Source organism: Gracilinanus agilis, chromosome 3 (assembly GCF_016433145.1).
Source record: "Gracilinanus agilis isolate LMUSP501 chromosome 3, AgileGrace, whole genome shotgun sequence".
Taxonomy (NCBI): Eukaryota; Metazoa; Chordata; class Mammalia; order Didelphimorphia; family Didelphidae; genus Gracilinanus; species Gracilinanus agilis.
The window spans coordinates 60,742,066-60,755,248 of NC_058132.1; the positions used below are offsets into that span (position 1 = coordinate 60,742,066).

General features: G+C 42.1%; 1 protein-coding gene across 1 annotated transcript in view; it reads left to right on the forward strand.

The window, feature by feature from the left end:
• The first annotated feature begins 582 nt into the window (after positions 1–582).
• Positions 583–13,183, forward strand: part of LOC123241017 (sodium-dependent phosphate transport protein 3-like) — an 18,107-nt gene continuing 5,506 nt past the window's right edge. The window contains exons 1-9 of the mRNA XM_044668726.1: positions 583–599; positions 774–943; positions 3,353–3,561; positions 4,899–5,132; positions 7,206–7,293; positions 8,048–8,134; positions 10,712–10,830; positions 11,124–11,285; positions 12,669–12,890. Of these exons, the coding sequence (XP_044524661.1) occupies positions 583–599; positions 774–943; positions 3,353–3,561; positions 4,899–5,132; positions 7,206–7,293; positions 8,048–8,134; positions 10,712–10,830; positions 11,124–11,285; positions 12,669–12,890 (1,308 nt within the window). The remainder of the gene's footprint in view (positions 600–773; positions 944–3,352; positions 3,562–4,898; positions 5,133–7,205; positions 7,294–8,047; positions 8,135–10,711; positions 10,831–11,123; positions 11,286–12,668; positions 12,891–13,183) is intronic.

Here is a 13,183-nt window from a genome sequence, read left to right on the forward strand (position 1 = left end):
GCCAGCCATGGATGGAGTCAGGGAGACCTGAGTTCACATTCTGTCTTAGACACTAATTAGCTCAGTGACCCTGAACAAGTCTTTTTTTTTTTTCTCGGTTTCATTTTCTTTGTTTGTTTTTAAATATTATTCGGTTTTAAGGAGGTGACTGGTCTTGATAGTCCCTTCTGCTCCTTGGAATAAGGGCCTTTGAGGGTCTTAAGAAAAAACAATAAATCATTCTAAGTCTTTTTGTGGAGCGTGTGTGTGTGTGTGTGTGTGTGTGTGTGTGTGTGTGTGTGTGTGTGTTTGGATTGATGGAAGGAGGGCTACAGAGAAGTAGAAGTTAAGATATACATTTGCCAGGGGGCAGCTGTGGATGGCTCAGTGGATTGAGAGCCAGGCCTAGAGATGGGGGATCCTGGGTTCAAATCTGGCCTCAGACACTGCCTAGCTGTGCAAGTCACTTAACCTCCATTGCCTAGCCCTGTAACAAATAAAATTAATATAGAAGGATACATATATATAAAAGATATTAAGGTTTAAAAATTTTTTAAAAGATATACATTTGCCAGACAACTTGGAGAAAAAATGTACAGCAACATGGAAGATGGGGTCCAGTTGGCATCTCGAGGTACAAGATAGCTACAAGAAATGGGAAGGCTGCTTGGAGAAGAGGGATGAGAATCTGATTTATTCCACCTAGGTTTTGTGTGTGTGTGTGTGTGTGTGTGTGTGTAACTGTCACTGACTTTGCCACATGATTTGGACAGAAACCTTCTTCCTTGCCGCAGCTGTAACTATCTTGTGGATGCTAAGAAGACAGACTATCCCCAGAAAGAAGAGGTGCCCAAGAGCGCAAGAAGAGGCATCGAACCCAGCATGGAGGATGACAGCTCAGTCCCTGAGATCCATGGAGAAAGTACCTGTCCTCTCTTAGATGAGCAGCTCCATAGAGGGAAAGGTAAATTGATAATAATGATAATAATAACAAAAAATGATAATAACAGTAATGGCAGCTAACATTTATATAGCATTTTAAGGTTTGTTATTCAGTCATTCAGTTATGTATAACTCTTCATGACCCCATCATAGCCCACCAGGCCCTTTTGTCCCCCACTGTCTCTCAAAGTCTGTCAAAGCTCATGTTCCTTACTTTCTTGTCTCTCTCTCTCTTTTCTCCTTCTTTCTCTCTCTCTCCTTTTCCCTCTCTCTCTCTTTCTCCTTCTCTCTTTCTCTTTTCTCTTTCTCTCTCTCTCTTTCTCCTCTCTCTCTTTCTCTTTTCTCCTTCTTTCTCTCTCTCTCCTCTCTTTCTCTTTCTCTTTCTCTTTCTCTCTCTCTCTTTTCTCTTTCTCTCTCTCTCCTCTCTCTCTTTCTCTTTCTCTCTCTCTCTTTCTTCCACACCCCCATCTCTCTATCCGTGTCTCACTCTTTAAAAACACTCACCTTCCATCTTAGGATTAATATTGTATATTGGTTCAAAGGCCAAAGAGCATTAAGGACTAGGTAATAGGGGTTAAGTGACTTGCCCAGGGCCACGCAACTAGGAAGTTTCTGAGGCCAAATTTGAACCCAGGACCTCTTGTCTTTTGACCTGGTTCTCTATCCACTGAGCCACCTGGCTGCCCCTCCGTGACACTCTCTAATCATTTCATCCTCTACCATTCCATTCTCCTTCTACCTTTAATCTTTTCTAACCTCAGGCTCTTTTCCATTGGGTCCTGTCTTCTTGTTAAGTGGTCAAAGTATTCAAGCTTCAGTTTCAGTATTTGACCTTCCAGCAAAAGGCAGTAAATTTTAAGGTTTTGTATCCATTACTTCATTTGAGGAAATAACACCTGGGAAATAGGTGTTATTGTTTGTCCTCATTTTTTACAAATGAGGAAACTGAGTCTGATTAGCCCGGGGCAAACAGCTAGTAAGTGATAATCTGAGTCGTTCTGAATTCGGGTCTAACATACTTGGTCTCTCCATCCATCACTCCTCTCCTATCTCAAACAAAGGCAAATGTAGGAAGCAGAGATGCTGATGGCACCTGTAAGAGAACACCAGAGCCAGGAGAGACCTCAGGACATTCGCTGTCACTTCCTGGAGGGACTTTATTATGTGGAACATCTAGCTGGATGGGTCCTTAGAATATAGAGTGGTTGGTCTAGGAGTCAAGACGACCTGGTTTGAAGTCCCCTCTCTGAGACATTCTTGGCTGTGTGATCTTGGGCAAACCATTTAACATCTCACTACCCACACAGCCCTCTGCTCAATCAATTGCTAAGCAGCGTTTAGGGGCCACTGTGTGCCAGGCACTGCACTGGGTGCTAGAGATACAAAGACAAAAGTGAAACTCTTTTAGTCTATAAGTTGAAAATTTGCTTTCTAAAGTGGGCATTCTATTACCAGTGAAATCCCAGGTTCTGATTGGAAAAATTTTAAAAACATATAAGAAATGTAGGACTGAGAAAGGAATTTAGCCATATAATCCAAGAGGGCAACTAGGAGGCTTGGGTGATAGAGAGCTAGGCCTGGGCATGGGTGGTCCTGGGTTCAGATCTAACTTCAGTCACTTTGTGGTTGTGTGACCCTGGACAAGTCACTTAATCCTATTGCCTCTTTCTTACCAATTTTCTATCTTGGAATCCATACTAAGACAAAATGTAAAGCTTTTTTTAAAATGTAGCTCTTCTGCCTTGGAACCTATATGCAATATTTTCTTTTTTTTAAAAACCCTTACCTTTCATTTTAGAATCAATATTGTATATTGGTTCCAAGGCAGAAGAGAGGTAAGGGCTAGGCAATAGGGGGTAAGTGACTTGCCTAGAGTCACACAGCTGGGAAGTGTCTGAGGCCAGATTTGAACCTAGGACTTTCCATCTCTAGGCCTGGCTCTCAATCCACTGATCCACCCAGCTGCCCCCCACTCCAGTATCTTTGCCCAAGAAAACCAAAGTCCAGGGGATCATGTAAAGTCAGACACAACTGAACAACAAATATATATAAAATATCTACAGAGAGTGAATGGGAGATAATCTGAGAGAGGAAGGCCTTAGTCCTAAGGGGAGAAAAAGCTTCTTGTAAAAGATGGAATTTGAGTTGAGTCTTCAAGGGATGGAAGGAAATCAGGAGGAGGAGAGGAGGGGCCAGGATACTCTAGGTATGGAGTACAGCTAGTACAAAGGCCTGGAGGTTGGAAATGAAGAATCATGTCCCAGGAATTACAGGTGGGTTAGATGAGGCACTTGGATTGCACAGTACAAGTTGGAGAGTGAAGTGTACAAAGACTAGAAAGGGGGAAGGGGCCAGGCTGGGAAGAGGAGAAAGGTACCTGTGGATCTTGGCTATCCAACTACTCTGACTCTTTCCATGGGTTTGCCCCCAGTACCAGGGCTCTGCTCCGTCCGCTGGGGCCTTGCTGTCATCCTGCACATTTCCTTCTTTGTTGCCTACTCCCAGCGGGTGGACCTCAGCATCGCCATAGTTGCCATGGTGAACAGCACAGGCCAGCAGACATCTCTCAATGTCTCCAAAGACGTGTGTCCTGGGCCCTCTCCTGCTCCCCCCAACACATCCCAGCCCACAGAGATCAAGGTAGGAAACTGTTTCAGGGGTCAAAAGAGAGGGCCTCAGACAGCTCTACAACATGACATCTTTTTCCCCCCAAAAGCTTTAGTGACATTTTTAGCTTCTATTTTAAAATTTTGTTGATTTTTAATCAATTGCATGTAAAAACAATTTTAACATTTGTTTTTAAAATTTTTAAGTTTCAGGGGGCAGCTAGGTAGCTTAGTGGATTGATAGTCAGGTCCAGAGATGGAAGGACCTGAGTTCAAATGTGGATTCAGATACTTCCTAGCTATGTGACCCTGGGCAAGTCACTTAACCCCCATTGCCTAGTCCTTATTGCTCTTCTCACTTAGAATCTATACACGGTATTGATTTAAAATATTTTTTTAAATTTTGAAAGAACTCTTACCTTCCATTGAAAGAGTTCTTTCAAAATACTGATTCTAAGATGGAAGGTAAGGGTTTAAAAAATTAAAATAAAAAATAAATAAAATTTTGAGTTTCTGTTTCTCTCTTCCCTCCTTCCCCTCCTCTTTGAGAAGACAAGCAGTTAGCTATAAATTATACATGTGCAATCATTGTAAAACATTTAAGTGGCATAGCTAGGGGGCTTAAGGGATAGAGAGCCAGGCTTGGAGATGGAACATCCCGGGTTCAAATCTGGCCTCAAATACTTCCTAGCTATGTGATCTGGGCAAGTCACTTAACCCTATTTACCTCAGTTTCCTCATCTGTCAAATGCAATGGAGAGCCATTCCAGTATCTTTACTGTGTGACCCTGGGCAAGTCCCTTAGCCCTGTTTGCCTCAGTTTCCTCATCCATCAAATGCATTGGAGAAAGAAATGGCAAACTATTCCAATATCTTTTCTGTGTGACCCTGGGCAAGTCCCTTAGCCCTATTTGCCTCAATTTCCTCATCTGTCAAATGAGCTGGAAAAGGAAATGGCAAACTATTCCAGTATCTTTGCTGTGTGACCCTGGTCAAGTCATTTAACCCTGTTTATCTCAGTTTTCTCATCTGTAAAATGAGCCGGAGAAGGAAATGGCAAAATAATACAGTATCCTTGCCAAGAAAATACCAAATGAAGTCACAAAGAGTTGACCATAATTGTAATGATTAAACGACACAATGTATTGATTATACAATATTGTTATGTTGTGTTATACATTTATTGTACTATGTTAATATTAGTTTACTATATTTATATTAATTGTGACTCTGTTCCTATTATACTGTTATGTACTGATTATATAATACTAGTATACTATATTATACATTTATTAGACCATAATATTATTATTACACTATATTGCACATCTCTAGTCCCCTAGTAATTTGACAGATCTCCCACTCTTCCAGGCTCCTGTCTATAACTGGACCCCTGAAACCTGTGGATTGCTCTTGAGTTCTTTCTCCTATGGCTACCTCATCACCCAGATCCCTGGAGGCTACCTCACTGGCATTGTGGGCTGGAAGCCTGTCTTGGGCACTGGACTGCTCCTCTCCTCCATCCTCAGCCTTTTCCTCCCCTCGGCCGCAGAGCTCGGCGTGGTCTATCTTGCCATCATCCAGGCTCTGAGAGGCCTCTCTCAGGTAAGCACCATAATGGTGTCACCATAGCCTGAAAGAACCCAGGACTAGCAGGCAGAAGCTCGCCTCGGTTTCCAATCCAATGTATTATCTTTGTGACCTTGGATTTCTCATCTCATGAATCTAATTTCTTCATGTGAAAAATGATGAAATAAGAGTTAATATTTCTGTAGGCATTAAATTGCAAAGAGCTTTATAAATATTATCTCATTTGATTCTCATGACAACTCTATGAAGTAGATACCATGATTATCTCCATTTTACAGATGGGGAAACCGAGGTTCAGAGAATTTAAGTGACTTACCCAGGGGTGCACAGCTAGTAAGTGTCTGAGGTGAGATAAGAATTCAGGACTCCCTAAGTCCAAGTCTGGTTCTTTATCCAATAAGTCACCTCGCTTCAAAGGGTTTCTATGAGGGAAGTGTGTCTTGTTACTTTAAAATAAGTCACTTAACCCCCATTGCCTATCCCTTACCACTCTTCTGCCTTAGAACCAATACACAGTATTAATTCTTAGATGGAAGGTCAGGGTTTAAAAAAATAATAAAAAAAAATATTTATAAGCCCTGTAAGAATGTTAGCTATTAGTAACAGGAGCTTAGGATCAATAATCTCGAATTGGAAGGGACTTTGGAGGTCAGCAAGGCCAACCCCCTTATTTTCCATATGAAGAAATTGAGATCCATGGGAGTTAAGTGACCTTCCCAAGATCATGCAAATAGCAACAGAGTTGGGATTTGAACTCAGATCTTCCAATTCCAGAAACATTCCTTTTTATCGAGATACCATAACAGTAGCAGTAAGTCATACCAGTTCATAAGTGCCTTTGGTAGTGGTTCTAAGGTTCTAAGATCCCTCCCAGCTCTCACATTTTATTTTCTAAGCATCCTCTTAACTCTGACATTCTGGGTTCTAAGAATTCCCCCAGATCTGACACATACTGGGTTTTAAGAGCCCTCTAAGCCCTGACATTGTATGTTCTAAGGATCTTCCCAGCTCTCACATTGTCTGTTCTAAGATCCCTCCCAGCTCTCACATTGTGTTCTTCCAGCTCTGGCATTTGCTGTAAACTTCTTTCTAACTCTAACTCTACTCCCTTAAACAAGTTTTAGAAACATAATGCAGCACGTCGTCGGGGAAGATGCTTTTCTTTCTTTGGATCTCTTTAAGATGATAAGTTGCAAATGAGATGCAAACCTGCCATCAGCAGAGGTAGTTTCCTCATCCAGGAGTTCTGTACACCCATGAAACCACCGGTCCAGTATCCATCCCTATTGCTATCCTCCCCTGTAAGGGTTTGGAAAAAGGGGCTTTTGGTTGAATATATTAAAAGGTTAGGTCACCAGGGGATTAAACAATTATCAATCCCCAATTAAGAATAACCTCAAGTTAAAATGACTTTTATGGAAGTTTATTTACAAAATATAGGAGAGAGTGGAAGTAGAGAGATGAGAAGAGGGGAGAGTAAGAGATTTGTATTCAAGTCTGGGCTTTACTCTGGCAGGGCTCCAAAGGCCCAGCTGTAGCCTAAAAGTCCATTAACAAGGGGTTTAGCCACAAGGGCTTCTCCCAATCAAGGGAGCCTCCCAGAGGCTAGTACCTCCTAGGAGGGTAAAGGAGTCAGCCTTCTTCACTCACCACATGTAGTTCTAAGAGAGAGATTTAAGAACAGTCTCACCAAGGTCTCAGAGTCCCACGTCCAGCACTCCTCTAGGTCCCAGCAATGAACAAGAAGAGCGTGCCCAGCTCACTGAGGTCTCTTTTTAAAGGGGCCTCTTTTGCGTCACTTCCTGTGGCCTTCCTCTTAGTTTACGTGTCCAATCACAACAGACATTTTTCTTAGGACTGCCCACAAGGCAGTCAGTAAATTCTGATTTGTTACTCTAGCACATGTGGGTTACAGACCACCCAAAAGGGAGATGTTTTCACCTTTGGTGATTAAATCTAAAGATGGGCAGTATAGATTTAATCTAATTATCACACTCATGCATTTTCCCCTTCTAAATTTCTAAAATCCAGAACTCAATCACCACCTTTGCAACAGGAATAACCAGGTTGCTTTGCCATTCCTGACAGGGTGTGATATTCCCAGCCTACTACACTCTCTGGACAAAGTGGGCCCCGCCTCAGGAACTCACCTGCCTCATGAATTTTTCAGATGCCGGTAAGAAAGGGCTCACTCTTAGTTACCTCTCACAAACCTGCCTCTTGGGGCCTGGGCCTTTGACCAGTTGCTCTGAGGGGCTAGGGGCCCTCACTCCCTGAATCCACATTCCCAGGGATACATTTTACAAGAGGATTATAGCTCCCACACCCCAGAAGAAATGAAGGCTGTCCTTCTATAAGGCTGTGCTCTATGAAAAATTTATCTTCAGAACAATCACCCTCAGCATGGTTTCCTCCTTCCCAAGGGTCCCGCATGCTCAGTTTCAGGCAGCAATGAGACTTGACCTTGGACATATTCCTTCTCTTTGATAGGCTTTAGGTTTCTCAACTTGAAAATAAGAAAGTTGGAAGATGTGCTCGCTGAGATCCTGAATAATTATAATATAGTACTTGTTATGTTCTAAGGGCCCTCCCAGTGTAACTCTGACACCCAATGACCTAGAATAAAAGGAGCCTTCCAGTTCTAACATGTATATTTTAAAGGTCCTTCAAACTCTGACATTATCTTTTTTTTAGGGTCCCTTTCAACTCTGATATCCTGTGTTCCATGGGCCCTCCAAGTTCTGACATTCTAGGATCTAAGGGCCTTCCCAGATTTATATTTAGTGTTGTAAGGGTCCTCCCAGCTCTGACATTCCATGTCCTAAGGACTCTCTGAGCTCTGACATTCTGGGTTCTAAGATTCCTCCCAGCTCTGATATTCTGGGTTCTAAGGATCCTTTCAATTCTAGGATTTTTATATTCCTTCCCAGGTACCACACTAGGGACCTTTTTCACCCTGATGGTGGGAGGCATCACCTGCCAGACTCTGGGGTGGCCTGCTTTTTTCTACATCTTTGGTAAGTGATCAACCAGGTATTTCTGTGAGTATTTTGTCAGTATTTTTGGTAACTACCTTCCCTTCCCCTCCCAACAGCCAAAGCTGAAGCCAGCAGATTCCAAGAGGTGTTTAAAACAAATGGAGAAAAAAAAGAAATATTTCAAGGTTGTACTTAGGGTAACTGAATGATCTCAAGTTCACTAGGCTGGTTTGTGCATATGAGTGAGCCAGTCGGGTCCTGGAGAGAAAGAAGTATCTCTTTAGGGGAGGGCGATAATGATAGAGAAGAGAGCAGAGTTGAGGTAGTAATCAGCAAGACAGTTGAATCTGGATTCAAATCGTAGACTCAGGTCGCCCTAGAGGGGACCTTAGCCAGAATGTAGTCCAAATTACTTATTTTTGTAGGACCACAGAGGTCAAGTGACTTTCCTAGGGCCAGACAGAGAATAAGTATTAGAGCCAGAAATTGCATCCAAGCGTTCTAAGTCTGACACTGTTGACCCTACACCATGATGCCTCCATGATCTGTGAACCAATTGTTCCTCTCTCTGCTGAGCCTAAATTAAAAATTCAGAGCCTTAGTCTTTCACTTTAGAAACCAATATAAAATAGTGCAGGAAGTTGAATTAAGGTTTGGGAAACCAGGTTTTTATTTGAGTTCTTCTACTCTCTCACTGTGTGACCTTGAGCAAATCTCTTAACCTCTCTGGGTTTTGATTGCCTCTTTTATAAAAATAGGGATTAGAATGTCTGCTTTATTTTAGGTCTATATACCAAAGAGAGCAAAGAAAAAGGAAAAGAATTTACTCACTCAAAAATATCTACAGTAGCTCTTTTTGTGGTGATGAAAAATTGGAAATTGAGGGAATGGCCATCAAATGGGGAATGGCTAAACAAGTTATGATATGTGATCATAATGGAGTACTGTCATACTTTAAGAAATGATGAGGTGGATGGTTTCAGAAAAACCTGGGAGGATTTACAAGAACTGATGCAAAGTGAAGTGAGCAGAACCAGAAGAACATTGTACACAGTGATCTCAATATTGTAAGAATAATCAACTGTGAATGATTTAGCTATTCTGATCAAGACAGTGAGTGATCCGTGGGCAACTAGTGGGTGGAGCACCAGGGTTGGAGTTGGGAGGTTCAATTCTAGTCTTAGATACTTCTTAGCTGTGTGACCCTGGGCATGTTGCTTAACCCCAAATCGCCTACCTCTTGCCACTCTTCTATCTTAGAATTGATACCAAGGCAGAAGGTAAGGGTTAAAAAAAAAAAAGACAATGATCCTACCTAGACAGTTCAAAGGACTGCTAAAGAAAAATGTTCTCCATCCTCCAAAAAGAACTGTTAAATTCTTTTTTTGTTTGTTTGTTTTTTAAACCCTTGTACTTCGGTGTATTGTCTCATAGGTGGAAGAGTGGTAAGGGTGGGCAATGGGTGTCAAGTGACTTGCCCAGGGTCACCCAGCTGGGAAGTGTCTGAGTCTGGGTTTGAACCTAGGACCTCCTGTCTCTAGGCCTGACTCTCACTCCACTGAGCTACCCAGCTGCCCCTTAAATTCTTTTTTAAAATATTTTTCCATGGTTACAATTCATGCTTTTTCCCTCCCCTTTTCCCTCAGAGCCAACAAGCAATTTCACTGGGTTATACATGTATTATCACTCAATAACTATTTCCATATTCATTTTTGTAATAGAGTCATCTTTTAAAAACCAAAACCCCACATCCTATATCCATATAAATGAGTGATAAAACATGTTTTCTTCTGGATTTCTGCTCCCACAGTTCTTTCTCTGGATGTGGATAGCTTCTTTCTCATAAGTCCCTCAAAACTGTCCTGGATCAGGGGGGCAAGCTGGGTAGCTCAGTGGATTGAGAGTCAGGCCTAGAGACGGGAGGTCCTAGGTTCAAATCCGGCCTCAGACACTTCCCAGCTGTGTGACCTTGGGCAAGTCACTTGACCCCCATTGCCTACCCTTACCACTCTTCCACCTATAAGTCAATACACAGAAGTTAAGTGTTTAAAAAATAAAAAAAAAAAATCTTAAAAAAAAAAACTGTCCTGGATCATTGCATTGCTATTGGTAGCAAAGTGGTAGCAAAGTTGATTACATTTGATCATTCCACGATCATACCACAATGTTTCACTTTCTGTTCACAATAGAGAACTGTTAAATTCTGAATGTAGATTGAAACATTTTTCACTTTATTTTTCTTGAGGGTTTTTTGAATATATATTTTCTTTTGCAACATGACTAATATGGAAATGTTTTGCATGACTTAATATGTAGAATCAATACCATATTGCTTGCTTTCCCAAGCAGTGGGGAATGGGCAAGAGGGAGGAAAAGAATGTGGAACTCAAAATTTTAGGAAATGATTGTTAAAAAATTTTAACATAATTGGGAAATATTTAATAAAATGTTTTAAATGTATTAATTCATTAAAAAAAAAAAAAAGAATATCTGCCCAGGTTCTCTGCTAGAGTTGTTATAAGGCCCAGATGAGTAAAGAAAAGTCCTGTGAGGAATACCGCAGTTTTTTATTATGTGAGGTAGTTCTCACGCCTTATTCTTATCCCTATTTCCTAGGAGGTGTGAACTGTGTCTGGTGCCTGCTTTGGTTCTTTCTGGTGTTTGAAGATCCTGACAGTCACCCTTGCATCAGTACCACAGAGAAGGAATACATCAGATCAGCCTCAACCCAGAAGGTAGGGGAATTTTCTCTTGCTAGCCTTGCTATGGCCTGAGCTTGGAAATGGGGAAAGGACCCAATAAGAGCTTCCCTTTATAAAAATCTAGAATTTCATTTGATCCCAACTGCAGTACATGAAGTAGGTAGGGCAGGTATTATTATCCACATCTTGCAGAGGAGAAAACAGAGATTCAGGTACAACCTGAGATCACATCATTCTCAACTGACAGAGTCAGGATTTAAACTCATGTCTTCAAACTTTCAAGCCCAGTGTTCTTGAACTTTAGATAGTTTTATTTCTCCTCCTAGGGCCACTGCCACAGCTGGTCATTACCTCTCTTCTCCATGTTGAAATGTGGGCCATTGTGGGCCATTGCAGTTGCCTATTTCTGTTGTGACTGGCTCTTCTACACCCTCCTGACCCTGCTTCCTATGTATCTGAACCGCATCCTTCACCTGGACACCAGGGAGGTGAGTGCCACCATGGACCTCTATGCCCCTCAGCATCATCAGCTAAGTTCTCATCACCAAAAGAGAGAGCGATTTACCGCCCAGCATTCTCCACTATTAATTAAGAGCTGAGCAAACCAGGGAACCTATATGTAGCTTCAGATAACTGTCTTCCTTTCTTCTTTGTACTTTTTTCCTTCTCCTCTCTTCTTTCTTCCTCTCTACCTCACTAGTAGAGAACCACAGTTCAAGGTTTTCTGCCACTTCTCTTGGGTTGTTGGGCAGCTTGATACTAAGTGATGTTGAGCCATCACATGAACACTTTAGGTCTCAGCTGTAAATAAGGAGGTTAGATTAGACATTAGATGGTCTCTAAGGCCCCTCCCAACTCTGATTTCTTATATTCTAAGGTCCCTTCCAGCCCAGATGTTCCAGTTCTAAGCCTCCCAGCTCTAACTTCTAAGGTTCCTTCCAGTTCTCTCATGTCCTAGTCTAAGATTTTTCACAGCTCTGACACTCTGTGCTCTTTAAGACATCCCACCTCTCTGAATTCTAAGCTTTTTTTCCAGCTCTAAAGTTTGAGGTTCCAGGACTCCCAGCTCTAACTTCTGTGTTTTAGGTGCTTCCCAGTTACATCATGCTATATTCTAAGGTTCTTCTCAGCTTTGACATTCTTTGTCCTTTGGGGCATCTCAACTCTGACATTCTGCTTTCTAATATCTCTTTCAGCCTTGATAACCTAAGTTTTAAGTCTCCTACCTTTGACTTCTGCTTTCTACAATCCCCTCCAGTTCTGACATTCTGTATTCTAAGATGTCTTTCCAGCTCTGACATCTATATTCTAAAGTTCCTTCCAACTCCATCATGCTCTGTTCTAAGAGTCTTCCCAGCTCTGACATTCTATGTCCTTTGGGACATCCTAGCTCTGACATTCTGGGTTCTAAGATATTTTCTATCTCTGATATTCTAGGTTCTAATTTACATCTTGACCTCTATGTTCTCATCTCTGATATTCTCCTTTCTCTGATATTCTGTGTTTTAAGGTCCTTTCCAGCTCTATCATGCTTTGTTTTAAGATTCTTCCCAGTTCTGATATTCTGTGTTCTAAAGTTCTTTCCTACTCCAACCCTTTGATTCCAAACATGATTACCTTACTGTGGTAACTTCCAGGAGAATTTGAAAGGACATTGCTCAATCCAAAGAAATAGCTCATTGATGACTAGATTTGAGGCATTCAGAAGAAAAGCTACTTCTGCTAAGGATCCCTTTTACCTTTTTCCCCTCCCTTCTTGCCCTTTCTCATTTTCATTCTACTTCATTTTCTTTTCCTCTTTTTTCTCCTCTCCCCAAGCTCTTCCAACTCCTGATTCTAGGGGGGCCTTTTGGCCCTGGGTTATTCCTTAGAGTGGCTTCCTGAGTGCCCCTCCATACATTGGGAACTGGCTGGGCCACATAGGCACAGGGCTCCTGGGAGACTTCTTGATAGCCAAAAACCTGCTTCAGCTGGGTGCAATGAGGAAATTCTTCACAGCTCTGGGTAAGGATGGGCCCAATGCCTTTGTGTCCCTTGCTCTCTTACCCCTACCCCCAACCCAATCTGATCCCTTCCTGAGCCCTGTGAGTGGTGCCTCCATCTGAACATATTCAACTGGGCCCTGGCCACATGATGTATCTGTTTATAAGGGAGATCTGGGTGTGGCGTGGTGGAGTGTGAAAGAGGGGAATATGGGAACTGATGCTGTTTGAATGACTCCCCAAGGAAGCCAACAGAATGTCCTGAGCTCATAGGGAATAATGACTGCTGAGGAGGAAGAGAAAGAAATAAAGGGGAGAGAGAGAGAGAGAGAGAGAGAGAGAGAGAGAGAGAGAGAGAGAGAGAGAGAGAGAGAAAGAAAGAAAGAAAGAAAGAAAGAAAGAAA